Source organism: Lepidochelys olivacea (assembly GCF_965140295.1).
Source record: "Lepidochelys olivacea isolate rLepOli2 genome assembly, chromosome: 11".
In the NCBI taxonomy this organism is placed as follows: domain Eukaryota; kingdom Metazoa; phylum Chordata; order Testudines; family Cheloniidae; genus Lepidochelys; species Lepidochelys olivacea.
Genome location: NC_140421.1, coordinates 56,891,271 through 56,905,450, shown reverse-complemented (window position 1 = coordinate 56,905,450; position 14,180 = coordinate 56,891,271). Strand labels below are relative to the sequence as shown.

At 45.6% G+C, this 14,180-nt stretch overlaps 1 protein-coding gene and 1 long non-coding RNA gene across 2 annotated transcripts; one reads left to right on the top strand and one right to left on the bottom strand.

Annotated features, from left to right (window-relative positions):
- Positions 1-209: 209 nt before the first annotated feature.
- On the top strand, positions 210-7,558 carry LOC311528043. Its single transcript, XR_014713501.1, has 2 exons — positions 210-327; positions 7,371-7,558. It is a non-coding gene; the product is annotated as an uncharacterized lncRNA (long non-coding RNA).
- Positions 353-4,809, bottom strand: LOC311528089 (uncharacterized protein; the record flags this gene model as incomplete). The annotated part of the gene is made up of 3 exons (XM_084642716.1): positions 353-396; positions 3,241-3,639; positions 4,227-4,809. The coding sequence occupies 3 exons, from the start codon at positions 4,807-4,809 to the stop codon at positions 353-355; spliced, it is 1,026 nt and encodes a 341-aa protein (XP_084498842.1).
- Positions 7,559-14,180: the final 6,622 nt, after the last annotated feature.

Below are 14,180 nucleotides of genomic sequence, written 5' to 3'. Positions count from 1 at the left end.
AGCTTTACTTGGCATATAGCAAAGCTATGTTGAGTTGACCAAGCGTAGGGAGTGGGTATAGGGCATACCACATATCCACAATTACATTGCATCATACATTTTGGGACTGGCTTGGTTACTTTGTAGGAACCAAGCCCTGTACAACATTGTCTATCCATGTGCTATTCATGCATAATCTGACCTCTGTTTTATCTTACATTTAGGCTTGTTTACTAATACCAGGAGGCTGCCGCTGATTTTAGCTAGCCATCCTGACTCCAGCATACTGCTTGTTATGACAACGTAACCTTCCGTTCACCTTTCCAATCACGCCCACCAAGAAATGAGGCAAGTTACTTATATCAAACTAGGCCTACAGCTTCCCCAGGCATGCAGTTAAATGTAAGGGCAAATAGTCTAATTAGTAAAAAAAAGTTAGTATAGATCTACCCCAAAGTCTCAGACCTTCATGCATGCCCAGGAAACTGCATATTCAACACTAGCCCTCTGCTTTTGTGACCAAAACTACTGTACACTGGACATGTCCAGTCAGGTTACAGAACAGTTCTAGCTTACTTGTGGCTCAAACATATGGTACAGATCAAAGAAAATTTGCAGCTGTCTGGCAAAACATTGCCTTGCTAGCACCTGTCATACACGTTAAGCTTTTCAGTAGCTTTCTCAAGTGTGCATTCAGTTGCAGAATCACTATTTCTATGCTGATACTTTCTGTTCATGCTACATTCTAGCACTTCTCAGAAACAAATGGAGCTAGGACGTGCAATGCATCACATATTGCAAGTTCTCTATGGGTATGTCTACACTACGAAATTAGGTCGAATTTATAGAAGTCGGTTTTTTTGAAATCGGTTTTATATATTCGAGTGTGTGTGTCCCCACAGAAAATGCTCTAAGTGCATTAACTCGGCGGAGCGCTTCCACAGTACCGAGGCAAGCGTCGACTTCCGGAGCGTTGCACTGTGGGTAGCTATCCCACAGTTCCCGCAGTCTCCGCTGCCCATTGGAATTCTGGGTTGATATCCCAATGCCTGATGGGGCTAAAACATTGTCGCGGGTGGTTCTGGGTACATATCGTCAGGACCCCGTTCCCACCCTCCCTCCCCCCGTGAAAGCAAGGGCAGACAATCATTTCGCGCCTTTTTTGTCTGCTGCCAGCCAAAGATGTAAAGGATAGATGGAGTGGGTCAGAACAAGAAATAGACCAGATTTGTTTTGTACTCATTTTCCTCCTCCCCTGTCTAGATCACACTGCAGTCAGTCACAGAGAAGGCGCAGCGAGGTTAATCTAGCCATGTATCAATCAGAGGCCAGGCTAACCTCCTTGTTCCAATAACAACGATAACTTTGGTGCACCATTTCTTATTGGAACCCTCCGTGCAGTCCTGCCTGAAATACTCCTTGATGTACAAGCACACCCTTTGTTGATTTTAGCTCCCTGAAGCCAACCCTGTAAGCCGTGTCGTCAGTCGCCCCTCCCTCCGTCAGAGCAACGGCAGACAATCGTTCCGCGCCTTTTTTCTGTGCGGACGCCATACCAAGGCAAGCATGGAGGCCGCTGAGCTCATTTTGGCAATTAGGAGCACATCAACCACCACACGCATTATCCAGCAGTATATGCAGCACCAGAACATGGCAACGCGATACCGGGCGAGGAGGCGACGTCAGCGCGGTCCCGTGAGTGATCAGGACATGGACACAGATTTCTCTGAAAGCATGGGCCCTGCCAATGCATGCATCATGGTGCTAATGGGGCAGGTTCATGCTGTGGAACGCCGATTTTGGGCTCGGGAAACAAGCACAGACTGGTGGGACCGCATAGTGTTGCAGGTCTGGGACGATTCCCAGTGGCTGCGAAACTTTCGCATGCGTAAGGGCACTTTCATGGAACTTTGTGACTTGCTTTCCCCTGCCCTGAAGCGCATGAATACCAGGATGAGAGCAGCCCTCACAGTTGAGAAGCGAGTGGCGATAGCCCTGTGGAAGCTTGCAACGCCAGACAGCTACCGGTCAGTTGGGAATCAATTTGGAGTGGGCAAATCTACTGTGGGGGCTGCTGTGATGCAAGTAGCTCACGCAATCAAAGATCTGCTGATATCAAGGGTAGTGACCCTGGGAAATGTGCAGGTCATAGTGGATGGCTTTGCTGCAATGGGATTCCCTAACTGTGGTGGGGCTATAGACGGAACCCATATCCCTATCTTGGCACCAGAGCACCAAGCCGGCGAGTACATAAACCGCAAGGGGTACTTTTCGATAGTGCTGCAAGCTCTGGTGGATCACAAGGGACGTTTCACCAACATCAACGTGGGATGGCCGGGAAAGGTGCATGACGCTCGCATCTTCAGGAACTCTGGTCTGTTTCAAAAGCTGCAGGAAGGGACTTTCTTCCCAGACCAGAAAATAACTGTTGGGGATGTTGAAATGCCTATATGTATCCTTGGGGACCCAGCCTACCCCTTAATGCCATGGCTCATGAAGCCGTACACAGGCAGCCTGGACAGTGGTCAGGAGCTGTTCAACTACAGGCTGAGCAAGTGCAGAATGGTGGTAGAATGTGCATTTGGACGTTTAAAGGCGCGCTGGCGCAGTTTACTGACTCGCTTAGACCTCAGCGAAACCAATATTCCCACTGTTATTACTGCTTGCTGTGTGCTCCACAATATCTGTGAGAGTAAGGGGGAGACGTTTATGGCGGGGTGGGAGGTTGAGGCAAATTGTCTGGCTGCTGGTTACGCGCAGCCAGACACCAGGGCGGTTAGAAGAGCACAGGAGGGCACGGTACGCATCAGAGAAGCTTTGAAAACCAGTTTCATGACTGGCCAGGCTACAGTGTGAAAGTTCTGTTTGTTTCTCCTTGATGAAACCCCCCGCCCCTTGGTTCACTCTACTTCCCTGTAAGCTAACCACCCTCCCCTCCTCCCTTTAATCACCGCTTGCAGAGGCAATAAAGTCATTGCTGCTTCACAGTCATGCATTCGTTATTCATTCATCACACAAATAGGGAGATGACTACCAAGGTATCCCAGGAGGGGTGGTGGAGGAGGGAAGGAAAATGCCACACAGCACTTTAAGCACAGCACTTCAAAAGTTTACAACTTTAAAATTTATTGAATGACAGCCTTCTTTTTTTTGGGCAATCCTCTGTTGTGGAGTGGCTGGTTGGCCGGAGGCCCCCCCACCACGTTCTTGGGCGTCTGGGTGTGGAGGCTATGGAACTTGGGGAGGAGGGCGGTTGGTTACAGAGGAGCAGCAGTGGCAGTCTGTGCTCCAGCTGCCTTTGCTGCAGCTCAACCATACACTGGAGCATTCTGGTTTGGTCCTGCAGCAGCCTCAGCATTGAATCCTGCCTCCTCTCATCACGCTGCCGCCACATTTGAGCTTCAGCCCTGTCTTCAGCCCGCCACTTACTCTCTTCAGCCCGCCACTTACTCTCTTCAGCCCTCCACCTCTCCTCCCGGTCATTTTGTGCTTTCCTGCACTCTGACATTATTTGCCTCCACGCATTCGTCTGTGCTCTGTCAGTGTGGGAGGACAGCATGAGCTCGGAGAACATTTCATCGCGAGTGCGTTTTTTTTTCTTTCTAAGCTTCACTAGCCTCTGGGAAGGAGAAGATCCTGTGATCATTGAAACACATGCAGCTGGTGGAGAAAAAAAAAGGGACAGCGGTATTTAAAAAGACACATTTTATAAAACAGTGGCTACACTCTTTCAGGGTAAACCTTGCTGTTAACATTACATACATAGCACATGTGCTTTCGTTACAAGGTCGCATTTTGCCTCCTCCCACCGCGTGACTACCCCCTCAACCTTCCCCCCTCCCTGTGGCTAACAGCAGGGAACATTTCTGTTCAGCCACAGGCAAACAGCCCAGCAGGAATGGGCTATACTGAGTGTCCCTGAAGAAAAGCACCCTATTTCAACCAGGTGACCATGAATTATATCTCACTCTCCTGAGGATAACACAGAGAGAGAAAGAACGGATTTTGGTTGAATGCCAGCAAACATACACTGCAATGCTTTGTTCTACAGTGATTCCCGAGTATGTGTTACTGGCCTGGAGTGATAAAGTGTCCTACCATGAAGGACGAAATAAGGCTGCCCTCCCCAGAAACCTTTTGCAAAGGCTTTAGGACTACATCTAGGAGAACCGCAAATGCCAGGGCAAAGTAATCCTTTCACATGCTTGCTTTTAAACCATGTATAGCATTTTAAAAGGTACACTCACCAGAGGTCCCTTCTCCGCCTGCTGGGTCCAGGAGGCAGCCTTGGGTGGGTTCGGGGGGTACTGGCTCCAGGTCTAGGGTGAGAAACAGTTCCTGGCTGTCGGGAAAACCGGTTTCTCCGCTTGCTTGCTGTGAGCTATCTACAACCTCCTCCTCATCATCATCTTCTTCGTCCCCAAAACCTGCTTCCATATTGCCTCCATCTCCATTGAAGGAGTCAAACAACACGGCTGGGGTAGTGGTGGCTGAACCCCCTAAAATGGCATGCAGCTCATCATAGAAGCGGCATGTTTGGGGATCTGACCCAGAGCGGCTGTTCGCCTCTCTGGTTTTCTGGTAGGCTTGCCTCAGCTCCTTCAGTTTCACGCGGCACTGCTTCGGGTCCCTGTTATGGCCTCTGTCCTTCATGCCCTGGGAGATTTTCACAAAGGTTTTGGCATTTCGAAAACTGGAACGGAGTTCTGATAGCACGGATTCCTCTCCCCAAACAGCGATCAGATCCCGTACCTCCCGTTCGGTCCATGCTGGAGCTCTTTTGCGATTCTGGGACTCCATCATGGTCACCTGTGCTGATGAGCTCTGCATGGTCACCTGCAGTTTGCCATGCTGGCCAAACAGGAAATGAGATTCAAAAGTTCGCGGTTCTTTTCCTGTCTACCTGGCCAGTGCATCTGAGTTGAGAGTGCTGTCCAGAGCGGTCAGAATGGAGCACTCTGGGATAGCTCCCGGAGGCCAATACCATCGAATTGTGTCCACAGTACCCCAAATTCGAGCTGGGAACGTCGATTTAAGCGCTAATCCACTTGTCAGGGGTGGAGTAAGGAAATCGATTTTAAGAGCCCTTTAAGTCGAAATAAAGGGCTTCACTGTGTGGACGGGTGCAGGTTTAAATCGATTTAACGTTGCTAAATTCGACCTAAAGTCCTAGTGTAGACCAGGGCTATATGTACAAATTAATTTCAACCTCCTCTGCCAAATCCCGTGCAATGCTGTTTGACTAAATAAATTAAGAGGTTTCCCAAATGTATGCTTGTGGTATTGTCTGAAACATACCAAACTCCATCCAGAAGGACTCTTAAATATAAGGTAGTTGTATTATCTGGAATATCCAGGCTATCTCTGAATTTCCATGTGCCACTGTGTTGAATGTCATACCAGGAATTGATTCTGGGAGGCCCTTCACAGCTTAGCCCAAAAGTTATAGCCTGATATTGTCTGGCCACAACAGAAGAAAAACAGGAAGCAATGATGTGGTTTAATTAGGTCTCAACTTTATTCGCTTAAAATCTGGGAGTACCCAGCCAGAAATTGTACAGTGTGGGTAATCATTTCCTTAATAATTTCCACATAATCCCCAATGTGGGATGATTGGGAATCTGCCACTTTTTTTTCGCATGAGGGATAAAGGGGGCTAGATTAGGATGGGTGTCAGCTTTCTGCTGTACCAGATGTAGGAGCCCCAAATAACACCTTCCTCAGCTCCCTTAAGAGTGCTTTCTTTCAAATCCTCTTCCAATCCATTTTACTGGGTAACCGTACCTGCACTGGACATCTGACACAAGATTTATATACTAAGTTATGACATTATAACCTAGCTCCTCCACCCCATCCCACCAGGCTTGAAACCTGCTGTGGGGAAGGTGGAAACCCACTCCACCCCACCTCAGCCAACGTGGCAGAGAGGGGAAAATTCCTTCCCAGCTCCAAAGGAAAAGAGGGCGATTAGCAAAATACTCACAGCAAGTCGTGAAGCCTTTTTCTCTTGCAAATTTTAGGGGTAGGTGCTGCAGCCTGATTCAGATAAAAAAGGGCTTCTCCGGGGCTGCATAGGGTAGAAATACCATCTCCCCACACATTCTTCCAGTCAGAAGGAAGGGCAGTGCCTCCCGCCCCCTTGGTCCGGCTTCTTCTTACTCTTCCCTACTCTGTCCACATAAAATTTTCCCCTCTACTACCCGTTCATTGAAAGGGGACTCCTTAAAGGGACAACAACCCCTTTTCTTTTGGCCAGCTGGACGAGGACTCACGGTATAGAGCTTCAGTGAGCACATTTTAATAGTGTTACTCATAGAAATATCAAGTAGCAGGTGACACTTTTTGTAGAGAGAGATCATAGCACTTTACTGGAGTTATTCAGATGATACCTTTGATAAGGGGGGAGATAAAGTAGCATGAATTAACCAGCAAAACCAAATTATTTATTACTTGTTCTCTTTCCACTTGCTGCTTTCAGCTTCTTCACTAAGGAATTAAATGTAATCACATCAGTGAATCTAATAGGGTGCATTAGGTGGGAACAAAGATTGTCATTCTAGTTTGATTAGAACAGACTTTTCCATTTTTTTCTACTAGTTCATGAAATACAGTTTCTCTCAGATGATAAGCTATGAACATTGACCTCACCATGATGACCAGCTTGCTCACATTGCCAGACTCACATGATCAAAGGCCTTCAATGTGCATTGTTCAGTCATGTGCACTGTGTTAACAGAATCAATGACATTAGAGATTAAGAAGACTTTTGCCATGTAGACCGTCTCTGGGCCTGTGCAGGATTGTTCCCTAGAGCATAGTTCCTGTACTTTGTCCAATTTAGCTTTAAAAATCTCCAAAGATGGGACACCTACCATCTTGAGGCTTGATTCTCCCCTCCAAATCATAGTGGTAGCCTGTGCCTTGTCTCCACGGAATTTTACAGTGTGATCACTATCACATGTTAGGTATCTTGCTATTTTTACAGCTTGCTGTCAGTGAAGACACAGGCGTATACTGGATGTTTTTATAGAGAAAAAAATCTCCTATTTTCCATTGGAGTTTTGCCTGAATAAGGAATTCAGGATCAAGCAAAGGGTACTTAGTGCTCTCCTCTTACTGTAATTACCAGTTACTTCCCTGGAAACAATCAGCTTTTGATGGAGCACCCAGATCAGAATTACTTGAGAAAGACCTGAAATTTGTGATGTGGACATATGAGATTTTCTTTCTTTTTCATTATGCAGTTTTAAAGCGCTGAACAGAGATTTTTAACAGCTTGTGGCAGCTTCCTTTTGGTCCCCTGAAGGGACAGCAGGAATGTTTACTGAATTGTAATCTTGTATTCCTGTTATGTAATCACACTCTAACCCAATTTTTTTTTTTTATTTTAGGTATTTCCTTGCTACGTTCCTGTGAATATTGCTGAAGTCTGACAAGTATTCTTGATCTAAGTGTGCCAGTGTAGGAATGACCTTGATATATTTAACTTCCACTCCAACTATCATTAGAATCCTCACAACCCCATGGCAGAACATCGGCAGCTGTAAATGCTTCTAGAAATGTTGTCTGCTCCACTGTACTCCATGTTGTAACAGCTTAATGATTCTTTGAAGGTCTACACTCAGAGGCGGATTAAGGTTTCCTGGGGCCCTGGGCCAGAGCAAATGGGGAGGCCCCTCCCCACTCTTTCCACCTCTGGCCCTGCCCCCCTTCTGCCTGTGGCTGTGCCTACAGCCCCACCCCTTTCTGCCCCTTCCTCAGGCCCATCCCTGTTCCACCCAGGGTCCCCTCCATTCCACTCCCCACTGCAGTCCCGCAACCCCTTTCAACTCCTTTCTGCCCCACTACCCCATGGCCCCAAGACCAGAGAAGCACCACAGTCCTGGGGAGTGAGAGCTCGTCCAGTCTCAGGGTTGCAATGGGGGTCCGGGTGCTGGGGCTGCCCTTGCCACTCCCTGGGCTTCTGCGGGGGACCAGGGTCAGGATGCTGGGGCTTCTCCCGACCCGCCCGGTGCTTCTGCTGGAGAGCAAAGTCAGTCACAGGGGTTTCCCCTGCTGCCTCATGGCTTCTGCTGGGGATGAGTGGAGGGCACTGGTGGGGGGCTTGCTCCGTACTGCGGCTTCTGCTGGGGATGGGGTCAGCAGCCACTGGGGGGGACCTCCCCTGTCCCTAGGCTTCTGCTGGGGACAGGGTCTGTAGTGGGGGATTCCCCTGCCCTACTCGCCAGCCCAGCATTGCTGCTGGGGAGTGGGTGCAGGAGCTTCCCCAGCCTGGCGGTGCTGCTGTGGAGCAGGGTTGGGGCGCGGGGCCTTCCAGGGGCCCCTCAGTTAGCATGGGCCCCAGTCGGCATGGGCCCCGTGTGCCCAGTGGCTAATCCACCACTATCTCCGCTGAGTAGTAGTTGTTGTTAACGATTCTTCCTTTTTTGCCACCTTTGAATTTTAAATGTTTAAAAGCACTTGCAGGGCCTCAGCACCTGTTTCCAGTTTAGCTGGTCATTCAAGTTACACAAATACGAGTTACTGTAGCCAGGGGTGAAAGTAATTTAAAGGATTTATCGGTATGCCCGAGTCCTGAGCAGGGGGCGTGGCCTCAACCGAAAGAGGCAGGGCCTTTATATATCCGGGCCCTTTAAATCAAGATTTAAAGGCCCCGGGGCTCCAGTAGCAGTGGTAGCAGGGGCGGGGAGCCCCGGGCCCTTTAAATCACCCCCGGAGCTGCCAGCTACCATTTTGGTCACCACTATTCATTCTTGTAATAATTAGCCCAGTCCACAACACAAGAAAAGAAAGTTGTATTAAATGATATGTGCTATCTGCACCACTCATTTGCTTTGTCTTTTCAGGACACAGTGGAATTCCCTGATAAATCTGGTTGTAAGGCAGTTTTTCATCCACCCCTAATACCATTTACTACCTTTTGTTCAGGAACGGTAGAAAGGTACATACTAGAAGGAGAGAAGGCAGGGTGTAACATTGTTAGGCATCTTGCTGTTTTTACAGCTTGGAGCTCTGCATCACAAAACAGTAGTGTCATGTTGTTGTTGGGTTTCCCCCCGAAAAAAGCCACCATTTTCATACGGTCAATCAGAATGACCTTCATTTGACATTAAGAGAGCAACAAAACAAGAAAGTACTAAAGCAAACTATCCATGAGACAGCACACAATCTGTGGTTAGCCTGCAGCAGGCTGTGTTTGAACACATAATGGCTGTCTTTGCTGTAGGGGAAGGACTTTCTGCATTTAGAGGTACACTATATGGAACACAAATCATAACAGAGACAGGTTGCAAACGTCACGCTCCTCCTTTTTGTTTTGAGCAGAAATGGGGGAAGGTGAATGAGATCAGACTCAGGATAGCCAGGGGGTTTCTCCCACCATTGTGATCTTTCTGGTTCTGATTATGGGGACAGCTCTGAGCAAGTGGGGAAATGGTCACTGTTTCTTTGAAGTTCCCTTCCACTGAGGATAGGGCTGTCAACACTTCTGAGGTATGCAGTCATCAGAGGAGAGCCCCCTCACAGCAAATGGAGTGCAGGGATTGGCAGAGCTGTTGCCCCACATGATCATGTTGCAGGTTCAGTTGTTCCCTAGCCATTTTCATCATTCTAAATGACATTTTCAATTACTGTGTTTTAGGCATCTGTATTGATTTATAGATACACACTTCTTTCCTCAAACCAACCAGCTATGCTGAAATGGGCTTTCTGGATAAATATAATACTATGGGTGAAGATCATGTAATGTAACTGCTTCTACCAGAACTTAAAGACGGATTAGCTGGAGCTGACACAGGAAGAATGCTTATTTGGTTAATCTTCAGGGTTCCTTGATGGAATGGGTTTATTTTTCTGGCATTATTTATTTTCCTCATGCAGTATTAATGCCATTACAATGTTTGGCAGCTCTCTTGCATAGCTTGGTTGAATTTCTGTTGGTGATGGTGTCTGTGTGAAATGCATAAGCACATTACCCTGTTTGACAGGAACAGTGAGGGACAAGCATCTCCTGAATAGAAGGTTCCATTTGCAGTGCGAGGTTTCTCATTTTTCTTTTGGCCTGGGTGGCATTTCTCAATTCTTTTCATTCCATTATCAATCCAATGTTACCTTTAAAAAGAATTAACATCATTAAAATAACCTGCTGCCTAGATGCCAGGGAAATAACTGTTTTCTTTATATAACTTACAGCATAGCCTGCTCACTTAATGCATGCTATTTATTTAGTTACGAATGTAATGTTTAAAAAGCCTCTCCTACTTGGCAACTCCTGCTCCTGTGGGAAGGGTGCAGCTCCTAAAGTGTTAGACTGGAGTTTGTCAATCAAAAGGCCAGGTTGGCAGTCAATTGTAGGCCAAATATGTAATTCATATCACCATTGCTCATTGTCTAGAGAAGTGTAAAGTAATGTAACTAGGGTCTCTAAATAAGCATTCGAGGATTTGTTTGTTCTCTGGAGATAAGACATCTGTATTTCTATAGGATGGTATTTCTGTGCCTCTGTTGGCCAAATTCTGCTCTCACTTAATTGATTTCAGCGGACTTACTCCTGATATACACTAGTGTAATTAGTGCAGAATCAGGCCCAGTATGTCTATCTTTGAATTCTCCTGACTTATTGTTAAGATTTGTGATCCCCTCTGAGCTCCACCAGTGTTTTCATATCTTCACAACTTCAGTTTTTGTATCATGTGTCCCCTCCTACATGCCACTGAGCTGCATCAGCACAGAAATCCTTTTGCATGCTTCTGCAAGTATGTTCTCAGTGAACAATGAACTCTCCTTCTCCAGCAATAGAAGCTCTCTACTGTCACACAAACAGTGCTGCATCGGTCCTCTAGCACAGTGGATCTCAACCTTTCCAGATTACTGCACCCCTCTCAGGAATCTGATTTGTATTGCATACCCCAAGTTACAACTCACTTAAAAACTATTTGCTTACAAAATCAGACATAAAAATACAAAAGTATCACAGCACTCTATTACTGAAAAAATTGTTTACTTTCTCATTTTTACCATATAATTATAAAATAAATCAATTGGAATATAAATATCATACTTACATTTCAGTGTATAGTGTTTATAGAGCAGTATAAATAAGTATGAAATTTTAGTTTGTACTAACTTTGCTAGTGCTTTTTATGAAGCCTGTTGTAAAACTTGGCAAATATCTAGATGAGTTGATGTACCCCCTGGAAGACCTCTGTGTACTCCCAGGGCTACACATATTCCTGGATGAGAACCACTGCTCTAGCACATCTCTACACTACAGGCTACCCACGATGCGTTACTACTGTGAATTGCATGAAATGGCTTTCTTTTGCAGATTTGACCTACACTTTTACTGTCAAACAGAAAATACATACAAATATGGTTGCAGTCAAATTTAGATGAAGTGTTTGTGGGGGCTAACTCTACATCCATTGCCAGTGGGTACAGCTCTAAAATTTACCTCTGCAAGCACGAAGAAGAATTGACAATTACTTTTGGTCATCTCACCTTTAACCCATACTTGGTGATCTTCATTCACATTTCAGTTTGCTTCTTTAGAAGCACTAGGTACTGTAATAGATTATATTTGCTATAACCAGAAATTGTCAACAGTTTCTACTACAATTACAGTAGGGGGATACATTTAGTTTTTTGCTTTTTTTTTTAATTTAAAATTGCTTTAACTATTCATTCTCTAAACTGAGGACAGAGTTTTTGTTTGATTGTTAAATTTACCAATATTCATCTGGTCCAATCTCGCAAGGCACTTTCTGGTAAAACTCTGATTTAAGATGGGAGTTTTGTCAGAGTAAGGCCAGCAGATTCAAGCCCCAAACAGACTAGCCCAGATGGTTTGGTGAACTGAATTTCTGCATGGCACAGAAGAGGGGTGTGGGGCTATCTGTTAAGCTTCCTGATTCTCTGGCTAGATATATGCCTGCCCTGACAAAGTAACTGTCTGTGATACGTGGTAACAGTTCCCAAGGGATCATTTACCAACTGGAGATGGCCTGGAGTGCTGCAGGCTCCAGCCATGCCCCCTTCTGCTGGAATTGCAGAGGTGTATGTGTGCTGTAAGAACTGGCTATGACAACAATATGCCCACTGAGAATTCCCTTATGTCAGAAAAATCCCCAGCTGGGAAATTGCAGATGGTTTCCACTCCCATTATGTTCTCTGTGCTATACAAACAGGGCAGGCTAGGACAGATAATGTGGCCTGCAGCTTTTGGCATGTAGGGTGATTGTTCTTTCAGTCATTGCTTGCACCTTCTGCACAATAATCTTTCCAGAAGTATTGTGAAACATGTGATTTCCACATCATGTGACTGTGTCTCTATTTTATACTAGTCATACTATAGAAACTCTCATTTTGGGCATTTATCTCTGCCCACTCCCATGAATGGAATTGTATTGGCAGGAGGAGACATACTTGGTAGACTACAGAATTATTTCTTACATTTCAGCTTGTTTATAGAATATCAGGGTTGGAAGGGACCTCAGAAGGTCATCTAGTCCAACCCCTGCTCAAAGCAGAGCCAATCCCTGATTTTTGCCCCAGATCTCAAATGGCCCCCTCAAGGATTGAACTCACAACCCTGCGCTTAGCGGGCCAATGCTCAAACCACTGAGCTATCTGTTGCTTAGGGATGATATCTCCCTGTAGGGCATTACTCCTCCAGCTCCCTCTTGCTTATTACACCTATGGCTAGATGGTGATCTTGTTTTGCCAATTCATCTTTTATCTGTGCTGGATTCTGCCATAGGAAATAACCAAAGGGAAGAGAATGGAAAGAGAAGGTATTGGAGTTCCATTTTACTTTCCTCATTTTTGCTATTTTATATTTATTTATAGTTAAATACTTCTAGTGCTATTGTAGGGTATGGCAATCAGAAAAAATCTTGTCTGACAGTGTGCTTGTAACTTATTAATATTAATGCTGGCTAATCAATTATTTTAAATTCGAAGCTCTCTTCAGTTATCTCAATCGCATACAAGTCTACATAATCTTTGCATTCCCTTTCTAATACACCTCTTTATGATCTTATTTTGTAACTTTCTCATCACATATAGTACAGTCAGGACAGTGAATGAGCTATGATCCATTAAAGAATGGTGACAAAAGGGTTCATGGAAAGAGCTGACTCCAGCCAATATGAAATCAGAAAAAGGTTGAGTTTTAACCAGTTTGTTTGGGGTAAAAAATTTTTACAATTCACCTTAACATTTGTTAGTAGTTTTGGTTGGTTTTAAAAAATTTTATGGGATAATTTAAAATTGTTTTTTCCTCTGCTGAATCCTTGGCCTAAGAATATGTAACAACTTTCTGCTAATAGTTTCAGTATCATGGTTCTACTTTATCTATTTTTCAGGTCTCAGATTCCCTGTGGTGCTAGTATGGTTTTCTATAACATCCAGGGAATAAGAGTTTTGTGCCTGAGATACGTCATAACCTTAATCTCAGGGACCATAGGATCCACAGAAAATAACTTCTCAGCTCAGAGGTTCCCCAGCATGCATTTTAGATGTAGCAGAAAGCTCAAGATCTCTAAAGTGCTGCAGATCTAGTTTACAGAAAGCCATCATAACCCTAGGACCACCAGCAAACTGCTGACTCTTGCTCTTTCTGCGACGAGAGGGAGATCCTGGCACACATCTGTGTAGGGTGTATCAGGTTCCAGCCCCTCTTCTGACTCCTCCAGAACCTCTTACTGAGGTTCTGTCTGCACTTCTACCCACATCTGCTAATTCACTCACACACTCCATCAGTGGCCCCACAAAGTTGCGAGACCGCCTCATCAGCTTCATCCTGGTGTTGGCCAAGATGACCATCCATCATACCAGGAGGAAGAAGGTGGAGTGGGGATACTCTGTGACTGGGGGGGAGAAGGGGGCTATTTCCAGTCTTTCATCTGATCACACCTCCTAACAGAGTTCCTTTGGGCAGTGTCCACTAACTCCATAAACACCTTTGAGCAGCCGTAGGTGCTGTTGGGGATTCTCTGCTGAGTGTCCCCCACTGAATTCCTGATTTTTAACCATTAACCTTTGCTCCCATCCCTGTTTTTTTATATGTTGTCTCCAGTATTCATGATCTGGGTAGAGCCGCTCTTCCCTCTAGGTAGGGTGGGGAGCCTAGATCCATCTGTCCCATCCCAGTAACAGCAAATAGTACCAGCATGATCAGAACACAATGGGACTACTCACAT